The following is a 13,571-nucleotide window of genomic DNA, read 5'->3' on the forward strand; positions in this document are numbered from 1 at the left end:
ATAAACTATATTCTAACAATTTATACTTCATACATTTTATATAAATTATTGCAAGGGGGATACATTAATGGGATCGCCAGATTAATTTAATTCTCGTAGGGGAGTCTTTGGCTGAAGAAGATAAAGCAATAACAAAAACATTTTTAAAAATTGGACTTTATTTTGTACGCTTCCGGCTACTTCCTGTTCCTCCCTGTGTCACGTGACCCCGCCCTCGCCTGGATACGAGAAAGCGTCGCATTGGTCGCTACGGAGAAAGAGAGGGGGACGTGTCTGCTGTAGTTTAAATTCACTTCTACTCACTTTTCCACGCACTCACAGCGACTCGGTGTCATGGCAGCGCGTGGAAAACGCGTCTCAGTTGTTCGGACAACGACTGAACCGAGTCTTCGCGTCAGTCCGTCCATGTTTTGTTGCTTCTAAAACGCACCGATCTTTCTTGTCATGACAGATAAAGATTAGTTAGCATGCTAGTGGGCTAAGCAGCCGTCCTCAGCAGCACACAGAGACCACGCCTGCCAGTGGCAGGTAAGAAATCTCCCTCCTCCTCATCATTCTGTGTGTGTGTTTATACTTTTAAACCACCTTTACTGTTGGTCAGTTCGCGTTGAACGTCCTTAGTGTTGCATAATAACTGCCAGTAGAGTTCGTAGCAGGTGTTTTCTGGAGACTAATTCCCTGTGACAGTCTAATAGGATTGAAAACCCTCTTCTTCCTGTTGCTTGTTTGAGGAGCAGGTATAGTCGGAGCTCAGCTGAGGAGTGTGTCTGAGAAAATAATATTTGTTTCACTTCAATTCAATCGTTATTGCAGACTCTCAAGAGGTCTGAAGAATAAAATTAAATAAATAACCTACTGAAGTACAACCATCAACATCTATGCTATATGAATTCCAAATATCAATAGATTACATTTAGAATACTGCATTCATAACCTTGCAAAGAAATCAAAATTCATATTGGGCTTCTTGTAGGCTCAAAAAGTTTGTCTGAAAGGCTTTAGAAAGTGTTTTTATTTTGGTGATACTACAAGTTTACTGTTGTTAACCTTGTTGCAATTTTAAGTGAATTTAACTTAACTATTCTGAATTTGCAGGGATGCAACAAGACTTTTGCCAGTGCGCCTCATCATCTCTCACAACAGAGAATGACATGTTTTTTCTGCTTGCAGCACATGAAGAAAAATAAAAGACCTGTCATAGATTAATACCTTTGCCTTGTTTGTGTCCATGTGTCAGTGTGGTAGCAGGTTATTAGGCAGACATGGGGAAACTACAGAGCAAGTTTCGCAAGAGGTCCAACCTCTACAGGTGACTCATGTTTATTACTACAACACTGTCTCCTTGTTCGAACTACATGTGGAATACAACAGTTTAAACAACACGTGTGTATGTTTTTAATACTTTATAGCTGTAACTGGCTGGAACAGTATTTTATCAAATGTTTAAAAAACACATGTCTTTGATGTTATCAGAAATGAGTTGTGCATTTGTTTCAGCTGTGTATCATTTCTTAGTATTGGTGTTTTCTGTGCAGGGCGTCTCAGGGGGAGAAGGCAGATAATACTGTCGACAGTCAGGTGGTTCAGTATGAACCGGCCCATCAGGGATCCATCAACACGGTCACACATCTCAGCCCAGATCTGTGTGTTTCTGGGGGCAGTGATCAGGTAAATGCACATGAGTGGTACTTTATTCCAAAACTGTTGGATTTTTATCATAGTATTGGGAAAAAAAATTGTGAATAATTTAACTTTGAATTGAATAGAGGATGGACGTTATGTGTAAAACCCTAATATATATATATATATATGTATATATATATATATATATATATATACATATATATATATATATATCATTTGTTTGTGCACATGTTTGAGTTTATATGTTTGAGTTTATAAACTCCATATATGTATTTTTACCCCTGTAGGCTGTGGTGGTGTATGACTGGAAACAAGGCCGACTATGTCAGTCCTTCCAGGGTCACAACCGAGAGGTTACCAAGGTAACGTCACTACGGTGTGTGCGCACGCACAAACTGATAAAGTTGTGATGCTCTTCAGAACTGTCACACCACACACACATGTGCGTCCTCGGGCCTTGTCCTCCTCTAATTCTGCGTCCATCCTCCAGGTGGTGTGTTATTTAGGCAGCACATGGATCTTTAGTGCCTCTCGGGATAAGACTGTTCTAATGTGGGACCTACACCAGGGCGATGAACCTATCCAGGAGTTCTGTGGGCATGAGTTGGTGGTCAATGGAGTAGCTATCAGCCCTGGTAAAAAACACACACAGACACACATCGTAGGCATAATGCCCCTTATCCTAACCTTAGCCATCACAACTATAAATGCCTCAACCTAACCTTTTAGGCTTAGGAGTGTTTCAGTTGAGGACATGATTGAACGATGTTCTGCACGCCGACATCTGCTCTGAACATATGGCACTGTTTGTGTTGTGAGTTGTAGATGGGAGAAAGCTGTGCACCGGCTCCCGTGACAATTGGATGTGCCTGTGGGACATAGAATCCGCAAAATGTGAACAGAGACACAATATCTCGAGAAACCTGGTGAGCACAAAAAAAAACATCTTTGTATTAAATGTTGTTTCAATCATTGTGGATTACTTTAGGTCTGTGCCTGAGCATATACCGTATACCGTATATCAAAAAGTCATGCTACCTGACTTTTACTTTGTGTGGTCAGGGCCTGCAGGCTTTAAACTTTCCTCTGTTCTCTGTCCAGGTGACTCATGTGTGTTGGGTTCCAGACAGCCCCTCTGTAGTCCAAACGTCTGAGGATAAGACCATAAGGTAGAAAGATTTGCTACTGCAATGACCAAGCTGCAGTGTGGCAGGAAAATAATTGAATTTCAGTAGAAATATGCCAATTGTATGTGTACAGAATGCAGTTTGTAGGCTGTGAGTGTCTGTGGTTTGTTGTGGGTTTAAGCAGACATGAGCCCCTTTTCCACCAACCTTTCCTAGGAAATTTTATTACTAGAAAAAGATTTCACGGTAATCTCCATCCATCCACTCCATATTATGACCAAACGCAAAATGAACAAGTTCCTCTATCTTTGCCTTCTTTTAAAGGTCTTGTTTAAAGGTGGGTTTCTCATGCAAAATGTGTTCCACCAATCAGTGTTCTTCAGCACACAACCCCGCCCCTCTAGAGTTCCTGGTAATCTGAAAAGTCCCTAATCACGAGTAGGTACTTCTTGGTGGAAACACGTTCATTTGTAAATGAGAAAAGTTCCTGCAGTGGAAAAGGGGCCGTGGAGAACAATGCGGCATCCTGCCAAATTGGCGTTGTTTGGTTCAGAGAGTTGCATGATGGGATTGCGTATCAGCTACTGGAGCCCTATAGGCTCAGATACATAACATTGCTGTTCTGTTATAGTCCGCCAGAATGCGTAACACTGTATTCTCGTATATATACACGTGTTTGTTTCTATGGTACAGACTCGGTCTTGTATGTGTGCAGGGTGTGGGACAGCCGTGCATGGCAGGTGACCAATACGTTTCCAGCCAAGCAGTATATCCAGACCCACTGTGATGTCTCCCCAAATGGAAACTACTTGGTGTCCAGCAGCAACGGTTTTGGAGGGCAGGGCTGTGAAGCCACGGTGAGGCCACAGGAGGGGTTTGTGTAGATCTGCAGATCAGATGTTGCTGATACTTCCAGTAGGTGGCCTGTTTCCTGGGTTTGACCGAGCAGGCGCTGGACAATCACTAACTGGAATTAACAACTCTGTGTATTTTGTGGCATAAAGGCCAGGTTTTACTCAGACAGTAACTGTTGTTTTCATTCTTAAATAGTGAAAGTAACTAGATATTTCCTATGTGCAGATGGTTTTAGAACATTACTCCAGCTTTGCCCCGACATAGAGCAGTTTCCCATCCAATTTGTGAAAGCAAGAGGCAAATATGGAGTATACTTGGAGAACCTGTGTGTTTAGAATGACAAACATTCATACTTCCACTTGATTTGTTTGTTCAGATTCAGGACTAGAATAGACTAGAAAAAACCTGTGTGTGTTCTTGTATGGGTATCTTTGTGAGGAGCAAAAGACGCATAAATCATAGGGAGTGAGGATAATCGGGATGGTCCTTGCACTCTGTAGCCCCTGGAAAGGGCTTTTTAGGGTTTAATACTTTGTTTTAGGGTTAGAGTTAGTGTTAAGTTTATATTAGCCAGGTTAGAGTTGAAGGTTAGGCATTTAATTATGATGTTTAAGGTTAGGGTAAGTGGCTACAGAATGCATTATGTCTATGACTGTTCTCACTATGAATACTGTGTGCTTTCTTTAACATTATGTTTTATGTGTTGATGGAGACATGTCCAGCCCCTTTCTATTTACAAGTAGTTTTGTTTTTTCTTGTAATTCTCCCATCCAATAAAAGTTGATGTTGTTTTGTAGCCACTGGTCTCGTGTGCAGATATTTAGAATAAATAAATAAATAAATACTGACAAGATTGGTTTGTTCTCAGTGGAGTTGTCTGTCTGTGTTATTAGCTGTGGGACCTGCGTCAGCCTGGATGTAAGGTCGTGGAATACAGAGGTCACCTCCAAACCACGGCCTGCTGTGTGTTTCTGCCCACGCCTCCTGGTGGCTCAGCTCAGGTAGCAACGTCCTCCCATGACGGCTCCATCAAGATTTGGGATCAGAACACAGCAGGTAACGGTCACTAGTGGATAAAAACATTTAGAAAAAGAAAAATGCACAGAAGAAGATGCTGGTTTTGTCTTTTCTTACCAACTCCCCCCTCACCTTCTATCTGATGTCTTCTGTTCAGCTTGTTTAGGGACGTTGTCTCTAGATGGCGCCGGTCCACTGGTTTCTCTGGCTCCAAGTGACTCCACCAATCTGCTGTGTGCCAGCTTCAGCAATGGCCTCAACCATATCCAGGTGGGCCAGGGATCAATTCAGGCTCAGGGATGTGGAGCAGGTTCCGGTGGGGCAGGAGGCCTGGACGTTAAGGTAGTGGCACGTTTCTGAAGAACCCCCCCAAAGAGCTGTGGTGCAAGTCTACACACTGGATGTGAGCGTCAGTTTTTTTTACAGTTTTACAAAACGTATTTCTACAGACATTTAGCTTTTCTACACTGCCACTCAGTGAAGAACGACAGAAGAGAGCGGCAAGAGAATTGCGGGGAGACTTAACACCAAAGCCATCGTGTCTGTTCTGTCACCTTCTTGGTCCAACTGCAGGATTTACACAGTTCATACACCAATTCAGGACATCTCTATACAGAAGGAGTGGTATTAAAAACTTAATTCTTAGAGCAGAACTGCTGATTCTGTCAGAGAAATCAAATTGGAATTTACACTATCGTCAGTACTTTGATTTATTAATTTATTTTTTCCAGATAAAATCTAGTTGGAACAGTCAGATTTAGAGTTGTGGTAAAGATCATGTCTATGCTGTTGATTAGTTTGTGCTCTAAATTTTAAGCTGTCAAGTGTTAGACCACGGACAGATCTGAATATCAAAACGGCTTTGTTTTGGGTAGGTTTTTAATCAGCGGGAGTTTAAAAGATACAGATCTCAATATTTTTTCTAGTGATGCTGTTGATAGTTGATGTGCCGACTGGGAAAAACTACTATGCAAAACATCAGCGTTGTTCCTAATGAATTAAAAACAGTTTGAAGAAGAATGGAATAAATCCATAAAGCTGCTCAACTTAAAACCTGCTGCCAGGTATTTTTAAAAAGGCTTTTTTCCAAATTTATAGAAAGCACAATTATATCTGCAATTAACAAAAGGCTAAGAACTTTTTGTTTGTATTACTAACAAATACTAATATTAATATTGATATCAGCTGCCTTAAGTGAATGAATTTGGCAACTTTTTTTCCATTCCTTTGTGAAATTATCATTGTCAGGACATGACGTGTATTTTAATACTAATGTTATCATTGTCGTCTGTTAAACAAAAAGTACAGTTGTTGATATACTGGTAACAAGTCAGCTTAATGTGTTGCTTTGTCATGTGATGCCGATGAGTTCACATTCAGTAATTCATGAGGTTTCTAAAATGTAGGGTTCACTACAAGCCATAAAGAATCATTATCTGAGAATTGACTGGAGTATTTGTCACTAAACATCACCGGTTCCTTCGTCTCATTCTTTACAATTCAGCAATAAAACATTTTTTTACAGTAACTATATCAGATGTTGATGTCAGGTGAACTTTTTTAGCCTTATATGTAATATTGCCTCTTACACATTTGTTATAAAAAAAAAATATGAGAAAATACTAAAAGTAAATTGATGGAGATGTGTTCAAAGCAGGAAACACCGGTATGGGAAAGGATCTGAATGACTTTGACGAGGGTCAAACTGTCATTATTGGACAAGCTGCTCATATTTCCTAAAAGTGCAGGCTTTTCCCAGAACACAGTAATAATTTTACTAGTGAACCGGTCATGTTATCATGGGCATCCGACATGAATGACCCCTGTAGTTCAATAATTTTCAGTTAATGCTTTTGACTTTATACTTTAGAAGTGCAAATCACCAACACAAAACACAAGGAAAACACACCACATTAAAGGAATACGTCACCAATTTGCATTTAGCTTTGTATTACTAGAATAGGGGTAGTATTTTTGAAAAAATGTGCTTCTAGTGGACATTTCATAATTATCAAAACGCTGATTCAACATTAGTTTGCATGTTCTCTATGTGTGTGTGTTTTCTCCAGGGTCTCCAGTTTCCTCCCACATGTCCACAACCTTGCATGGGTTAAATGAGCGCTCTAAACTTGCCCCGTAGGGTGAGTGAATGTTTGTCTGTCTCTATACGTTTACCCTGCGATGGACTGGCGACATGTCCAGGGTGTAACCCCGCCAGCAGCGCTCCCCTGCGAGGATAAAGTGGTAGAAAATGGATAAAAATGGATAAAAGACACACAAACTATAGATAAATCACTGTTTAAAAAAGATTATATCAATAGAAACAGAAAAACCAAAGACTTTGAGACATCATACTGTGGTATTTAATTTATTCAAATCTGGACCTCATTTTCACTCTGCCACAAAAAAAGAGCCAAATACCCATCACTGGGATTTCATCAAGACTCACACACAAAGTACACATCAGCAGGCAGAACAGTTTGGCGGTGGCCACATCAATGAATACAGGAATATTCAAGTAAAAAACAAACAAACCTACTCAAATTGCACCTTAAATTAATTAAAAATGTACATCATTGGCACAGCCGTTTATAAAAAAGCAGGCTACATGGAATAATAGAAATAAACAAGACACGGGAGAACAAATGAGTGGAATGAAGTCGTTCGTTTTGATGAAATAAATAATCTGTTCAGTGCTGGAAGAAACAAACATAGACAGCTAAAGGCATCTTTCAGCGTCTGAGCGGTAACAACAGGTGGTCGTACATGAGTAGTGACAACATGAGGGTGTCGTCTATGATATTTGTCTCCCTCTGTTGGAGTGAAGCACTGAGGTGTTACAAACAAAAAAAACAGTGTGAGGAAAATGTTGCCAGTATTCCCCCCCATTACAGTTTTAGGTTTCTTTAAAAAAAAAAATAAAAAAATGCAAGATTTAATAAATACCTCTCCAGATCCTAAATCTATTGACATTCTGATGTTTAGTGTCACGTTTGTGTTTGGAATTTCACACAGTTCAGTCTGAGTAGCTTGACCCTGTTCAGCTCATCTGACTAATTTAGTGGCACAAACTTCCTTCAGCAACACCCATGATAAACTTCACCCTTTAACCCAAACAGGTTATAGGCTACGGACTGTTAATCACGCGCTGCACGTCCATTTCTCAAGTCAGCTTCACCGTGTCAACGTAGTCAAGTCGATTTACACATTTTAAATATTGTTGACCCGTTGAGGGATCTCGACATAAACGGCACAACTCTTGTTTTAACTGCAACGGTAGAATAAAAATCCCTAATGTCTTTAAACATCTGGCTACTTCATCACATTACATCACAATTTAAAAAGGACTCTCTACAAAGGCAGTCACCAAACATTTATATCATGGGACATAACATAAAAACATAGCATGCAAGAAAATCCCAGATGACTTTGGAACTGGAATGGAGCACCTGGGGTGGTTAAATGCAGGGGACCAAAATGGACGGGGTTTTTATTTTTTGTACTGGCTCTGCTCTGTATTATGAGAATAAACTGAGGTGAGCTGGACAGATTAACATAAAGAAAGCCTGCATTTAAATATTTAAAATGCAAGGTTGAAAGCTGTATAAGTGCCATAGAACTTTAGGCAAGACAATGGGTCCGGTGAGATTACAAAGTCAGGCACTGGACTGAGCGCATGCACTGATAAATACCACAATATACCAATCAGCCACAACAACACACCTGCTAACTTGTTTGAACGTGGCTAATCAGTGTGTTTTTGCATTAAATAGTGACTTCAATAGGTTTTAAATGCCATTACAGATGGTTAAAAACAGGGCAAAGTTCTGCCACGTTTAAGCAGCAGTTACCCGTTTTGTTGTGGCTGACTGACAGAAATCATGTGTTTTGTACCTCACATTACAGTAATCACCCTTCATGTTATTCAAACCCAAAAAACAGATTTTCTTTGGCCTCAGTTGGTAGAAAAAGTGGCCCCGTGATGTAACCGTAAGAACCCTCTGATAAATGTAACTATTAAATCTTAAATATTTGATAAAATTTCCTCAGACACTAAAAACGGCTTCTTTTTTTCTCCCAGATGTGCACAGCGTTAAGAGTAATTTGTAAAAGTGCATATTCTACACATTTATATAAAGTGTGCAGGGGGAAGGAAATGAATAGATCATCTAATCATATAGCAAAACATGGCAGGAAAAAGAACAGTTTCATGGCCAAGTCACACGAGTGGTGTTATTAATGGCAGAAATTAGTTTTAAAAACGTGTCCCGGTAATTCAGTTTCAAAGCCCAATCGTATAATTTGTAATCTATCAGTCAAACATGAATTTAGAAGTAACTTGTTTCTAAAGCAGGACAGAGTTCTGCAACATATTTTATTTTTTCCCCACAGAAAAAATAAAATATTTTTTCGATTCAACGACACCTGACTAACAACCCAATCCTTTCCACGTGAATATTGAGATTTAAAACCAACATCATGGAACTTAATGGACGATCTATGCACTTGTGCATTAAATAATAAAGATGGTATTAGTGACAGTTCAAATCTGTGCAGAACTGAAACTAAGAATCGAATGCTGGATTTGAAGAAAAGTCTGTGATGTCAACGTGATGCAAAAGAACAAAACGCGCGATAAGTGTTTAAGGTACGCACAGATGAGTCTGAAAACCTGTCAAGTGACTCAAAAGACCAAGACATAATTTTAATATCCTTACTATTTAATTTCAAAATCTATGTGGTGGTTGAGTTCCTGAGATATTGATGTCTGTATGCATTTCCTTCCAATCTGATGGTCACTTTTTAATACAGTGCTTTTTCCCCATTTCACAAGCTTTCTCTCTCACACACACACACAGAGGAGAGTAGGTTGCACAAAATGAGTTCGCTCATACACACAAGAAAAGCAGGTCCTGTTGTCAAACTATTGTCACTATGGAAGTGTGACACTAGACCATAATGGCAATAGTTTAGATAGAAATAGAATAAATAAATCATACAGTGGGTAAATATCCATTACCTTGAGGATTTTTACACATCAGAAATACTTTTTGTATCTGTCCTATGCATCACACCCTCTCTCCTACTTCAGTGTAACAAAAAAACACAAGAACAATAATTGTGGATGCACCAGTGTAAGACAAAGATGAAAAAAGGAACAAATGTAAAATAAGCTAATTGATTTAGCACAATCACTGACAATTTCCCAACACACCTCACACACACGAAAAAAGGAACCGTCAGAGTTTCACAGAAGTAGCCGAGGTGTAGAAACATAAAAAAAACATGTTTGTATGATTAGGGTGAGATCCCGAGTTCACACTTCTGAGGATTTTTGGAGTTGGTTTTTTTTGCAACCAACATAAACTCATGCCTTTTTAAAATACTGATTCCAAATCAGGTTTTGTCCCTATCTGACAACAGAGTCGTAAATACCCAGAAAAAAAGCTTTCCAACATTTTGTCCCCCCCCCGCCTCTTCCTTACTGTCACCGAAGTCTACTGCTCTGCGGAGCGTTCCAGACTATCGATGACACGGGTCAGCCTGATGTTGAGCAGCCTGATCTGAGTGTCCAAGTGGTCGATTTTCTCTTCCAGGGAGCCTGCTCCGCCCCCCCGACGCCAGTACGCTCCCACAGGCCCCGTCATGAAGTACACGGCCATGATGAAGCACAGTGGCAGCACCGCGCGCTCCGGGTCGCCCTCGAACTTCTGCAGAATGTAGAGGCAGGACAGGGCGAAGAGGGTGACACGAGCGAGCCAGAAGAAGCGGCCAAACACGGCATGCAGCAGGTAGAAGAAACCCCCCAGGAACATGGACAGGAACCAGTATGCAAAGAGCACGGCAGCAACCAGGAGCAGCGCGCGTGCTGGAGAGTTGGTGAGTGACGTAGGGCTGAAGTAGTGGCTGAGGTTTGAGGCTATAGAAGAAAGAGAGTAAAAAAAAAAAACAAAGTTGGTGTTGTGGAAATGTGGAAATATATGACACATTCTAGGAGCTAAGGAAGCCGAGTTCCATTCTTTGTCATTTCTGACATCCACACCAGAGAAATGTTATGACTTACAGTCAATGCCCATCACATCCAGCAGATCTGACCAGATCTTCCAGATAGTGTCCAGAAATGAGTCGACTCCATGGACAAACCGCTCTGTTGTTTTGGAGAAAAACTTAAGAAAAAATACAAAGGAAAATATCAGTATAAGTGTCCTCGGCACATGAATATTTTAATGCTAACCTATTGTGCACATAAACCCCTGAAATATGACCTAATACAGCTAAATGAGAGAACTTGCATAATTAATATTTACTTTAATATTTTATCTGTAAATGTATTTAAGCATATACACTGTATCCACAAACCAAACCAGTCGACTGAGCAAACAACACAGTTTTACGTAACATAAAAATGTAATTTAATTACTAGCTACAATGGTGCAGCCAGCTTATTCACAATTATTTTTTTAAATTTAAACTTTTACTGTTTATCTGTTGTAACACCCACCACCACTCAGCCAGTAACACAGCTAGTACTGTAGCACTGGAGATATTGGGTTGCCCCATACACGGCAGCTGCATTTACAGTGTGGGTGGGAAAAAGCACCTAAAGTGCCTCACTACCCCTCTGAAAAATGGCTCGACACGAGGAGGAGAAAGACAAGGGTCTGCAGTGGAGATGCATTCAAATATACACAGCTGAAGGCAGAGAGACAGAGAAGACAGTTGAGAGACACACCAAAGTGTACACATTTTTACTGAACAGGGAAGCAAAATAGTTATTGCGCATGAAATCTCCTTCTCTTTGACACATTGTCGTGGATATGTAATGTATACAATGGTTTTAGTGCCATTAGTCCTATCTACTCATTATATGCTCACACTTATATTATTCAATCTTTCCTGTTGCTGAGACATGAACTTCGGTGGGACAGATGCATACATGAATGAACTTTTTAGCAAATCCAGATTGTATCTAGCTTGATCTTTTGGGGAAAAGCTGGGAAGCTGAAAAAAAACACGGCCTAGATCCGACTTTTCCAAGGCTGATTCAAACCACATAAGGTGTTTTTTAATTTGATTCTGATCAGATTTGTACAGATCTGTTTCAAACGACTCTAACTACAATGATGACGTAGAGACAGAAGTTCATTTGGAGGCATGCTAAACGAACGACGCATGGCAGCACAAAAAGCGGCACAAATCAACAGTCTCTTCCGTTTCTGTCGCTTCCATGTAATCAGAAGAAAGTTTATGCCGCGGCTCCACAGAAACGGGCACAGATTTCTGTCATCTATGACCACTCTTGCCTTTGTAGCAAGAAGACCTGGGTTTGCTACCCGGTCGGAACAAGGGTCTTTCTGCATGGAGTTTTCATGTTCTCCCTGTGTGTGCGTGGGTGTTTTCCAGGTTCTCCAGTTTCCTCCCACAGTCCAAAAGCATGACACTCTAAACTGACCGTAGGTATGAGAGTTAGAGTGGAAGGTTGTTTGTCTACATGTGTCCCTGTGATGGACTGGCGACCTGACCAGGGTGTACCCTGCCTTTGGCCCTATGACAGCCGAGATTATCATCATCGCCCCCTGTGACCCTCATGGAAGCTGGACCTTAACCGTCATGTGAATGTTTCAGTCTTTCAGTCTAGGTTTTCCTTATATGTAGGACATATTTAAAACGCAGCTGTCTGTCAACACAGACTTTTTTTTAATCACGTGTGTAACATAGACCTGTAATGGACTGGTGACCTCTCCAGGGTGTAGCCGCCTTTTGCCCTATGTCAGCTGAGATTGGCACAGCACCCCCCGCGACCCTCATGTGGAGGATAAAGCGGTAGAAGATGGATGAATGAATGAATGAATGAATGAATTTCTCACAGGAAGTAACACTATTAGCTTTCAAATTTGAGGAAGTGCAGCTTCACCAATGAGGTTATAAGCTAATGCAACATTCAGAAAGGAAGCAGCGGTTGTTTTTCAGCGTGGACCATTGTGGCTCAAAATCGAACCATCTTAGAGGTGACATTTGACACACACTTCCGAGTACAATGAATGAAAACTGGTTTAACTCTTGTATTATTTGTTGTTCTTGTATTATATGCCTCATTCTTAGCTTATGCCGGTGTTAATACCACAGCTACACCACCCGACATAATCTACAATGGGGAAAAAGGGGGGGAATTTAATTTTTCAAAATGGCATCCGTGAAATTGTCGCCCAGGCCTCCTGTGCCTGCTCGCACCCCACACAAACACACACACACACACATAGCACATATCCGTCTTGGCTGTGTGCTCCAACGAGCCGCCGCCGAAACAAAGCTTGTTATGGAGTGTTGATACGTTATTATCGTTCCCTACACTGACCTTATGTAACCCCCTGATGTTGTCCTCTCCGAAGACACTGCTCAGTGTCTGGTAGATGCCGTTAGCTGCGCGTCGGAAGCTGTTCTGGTTGCTGGTTCTGCTCCTGGCCGCCTCGGCTGTGCAAAAACACGACACGAAAAGCGCCAAGAAGACCACGAAAAACCCGATTGTCCTCATGACCCCAGATGACCCGATACGTCGTAGAGAAATGTGTTTTAAAACGCAGAGTAATTAGCTGCCTGGAAGTGACACCTTCAGAGGCGGAGGATGACAGAGACTGTGATGGTCGGGCTGCCTTCGAGGGCGGCTCGGAAATTCGTCTTTTCCCACTCTGACTTCGCTTATTGCCGTCCTCTGGGGACGAAATTAAATTAACATAAGGTGAATAAATCCGATATCGACTGAGTGACTGAGGTAGCTATTGAATCATCACTTTGTCTTCCAAAACTTATTTATCTACCCTGTGTTACAGTGGAACAATAACGAGTATATTGTAATACATCATTAAACGTGATCTCATTGATTCATTTCGAAACTCTATAGTCTTTATTCGTAATTTATTTGTAAGTTAT

At 40.9% G+C, this 13,571-nt stretch overlaps 2 protein-coding genes across 2 annotated transcripts; one reads left to right on the plus strand and one right to left on the minus strand.

Moving 5' to 3' along the window:
- Positions 1–190: 190 nt before the first annotated feature.
- Positions 191–6,165, plus strand: wdr31 (WD repeat domain 31). Its single transcript, XM_058636123.1, has 10 exons — positions 191–528; positions 1,238–1,309; positions 1,536–1,668; positions 1,932–2,006; positions 2,135–2,279; positions 2,470–2,570; positions 2,746–2,813; positions 3,487–3,628; positions 4,520–4,682; positions 4,801–6,165. Exons 2-10 carry the CDS (start codon positions 1,263–1,265, stop codon positions 5,001–5,003), a joined length of 1,077 nt encoding a protein of 358 aa, XP_058492106.1. The 5' UTR covers positions 191–528; positions 1,238–1,262; the 3' UTR covers positions 5,004–6,165.
- Positions 6,166–6,995: 830 nt separating this feature from the next.
- On the minus strand, positions 6,996–13,291 carry bri3bp (bri3 binding protein). The gene is made up of 3 exons (XM_058636124.1): positions 13,000–13,291; positions 10,708–10,810; positions 6,996–10,563 (listed from the first exon to the last, which is right to left on the minus strand). Exons 1-3 carry the CDS (start codon positions 13,174–13,176, stop codon positions 10,142–10,144), a joined length of 702 nt encoding a protein of 233 aa, XP_058492107.1. The 5' UTR covers positions 13,177–13,291; the 3' UTR covers positions 6,996–10,141.
- Positions 13,292–13,571: the final 280 nt, after the last annotated feature.

Source organism: Solea solea, chromosome 8 (genome assembly GCF_958295425.1).
Source record: "Solea solea chromosome 8, fSolSol10.1, whole genome shotgun sequence".
Classification (NCBI taxonomy): domain Eukaryota; kingdom Metazoa; phylum Chordata; class Actinopteri; order Pleuronectiformes; family Soleidae; genus Solea; species Solea solea.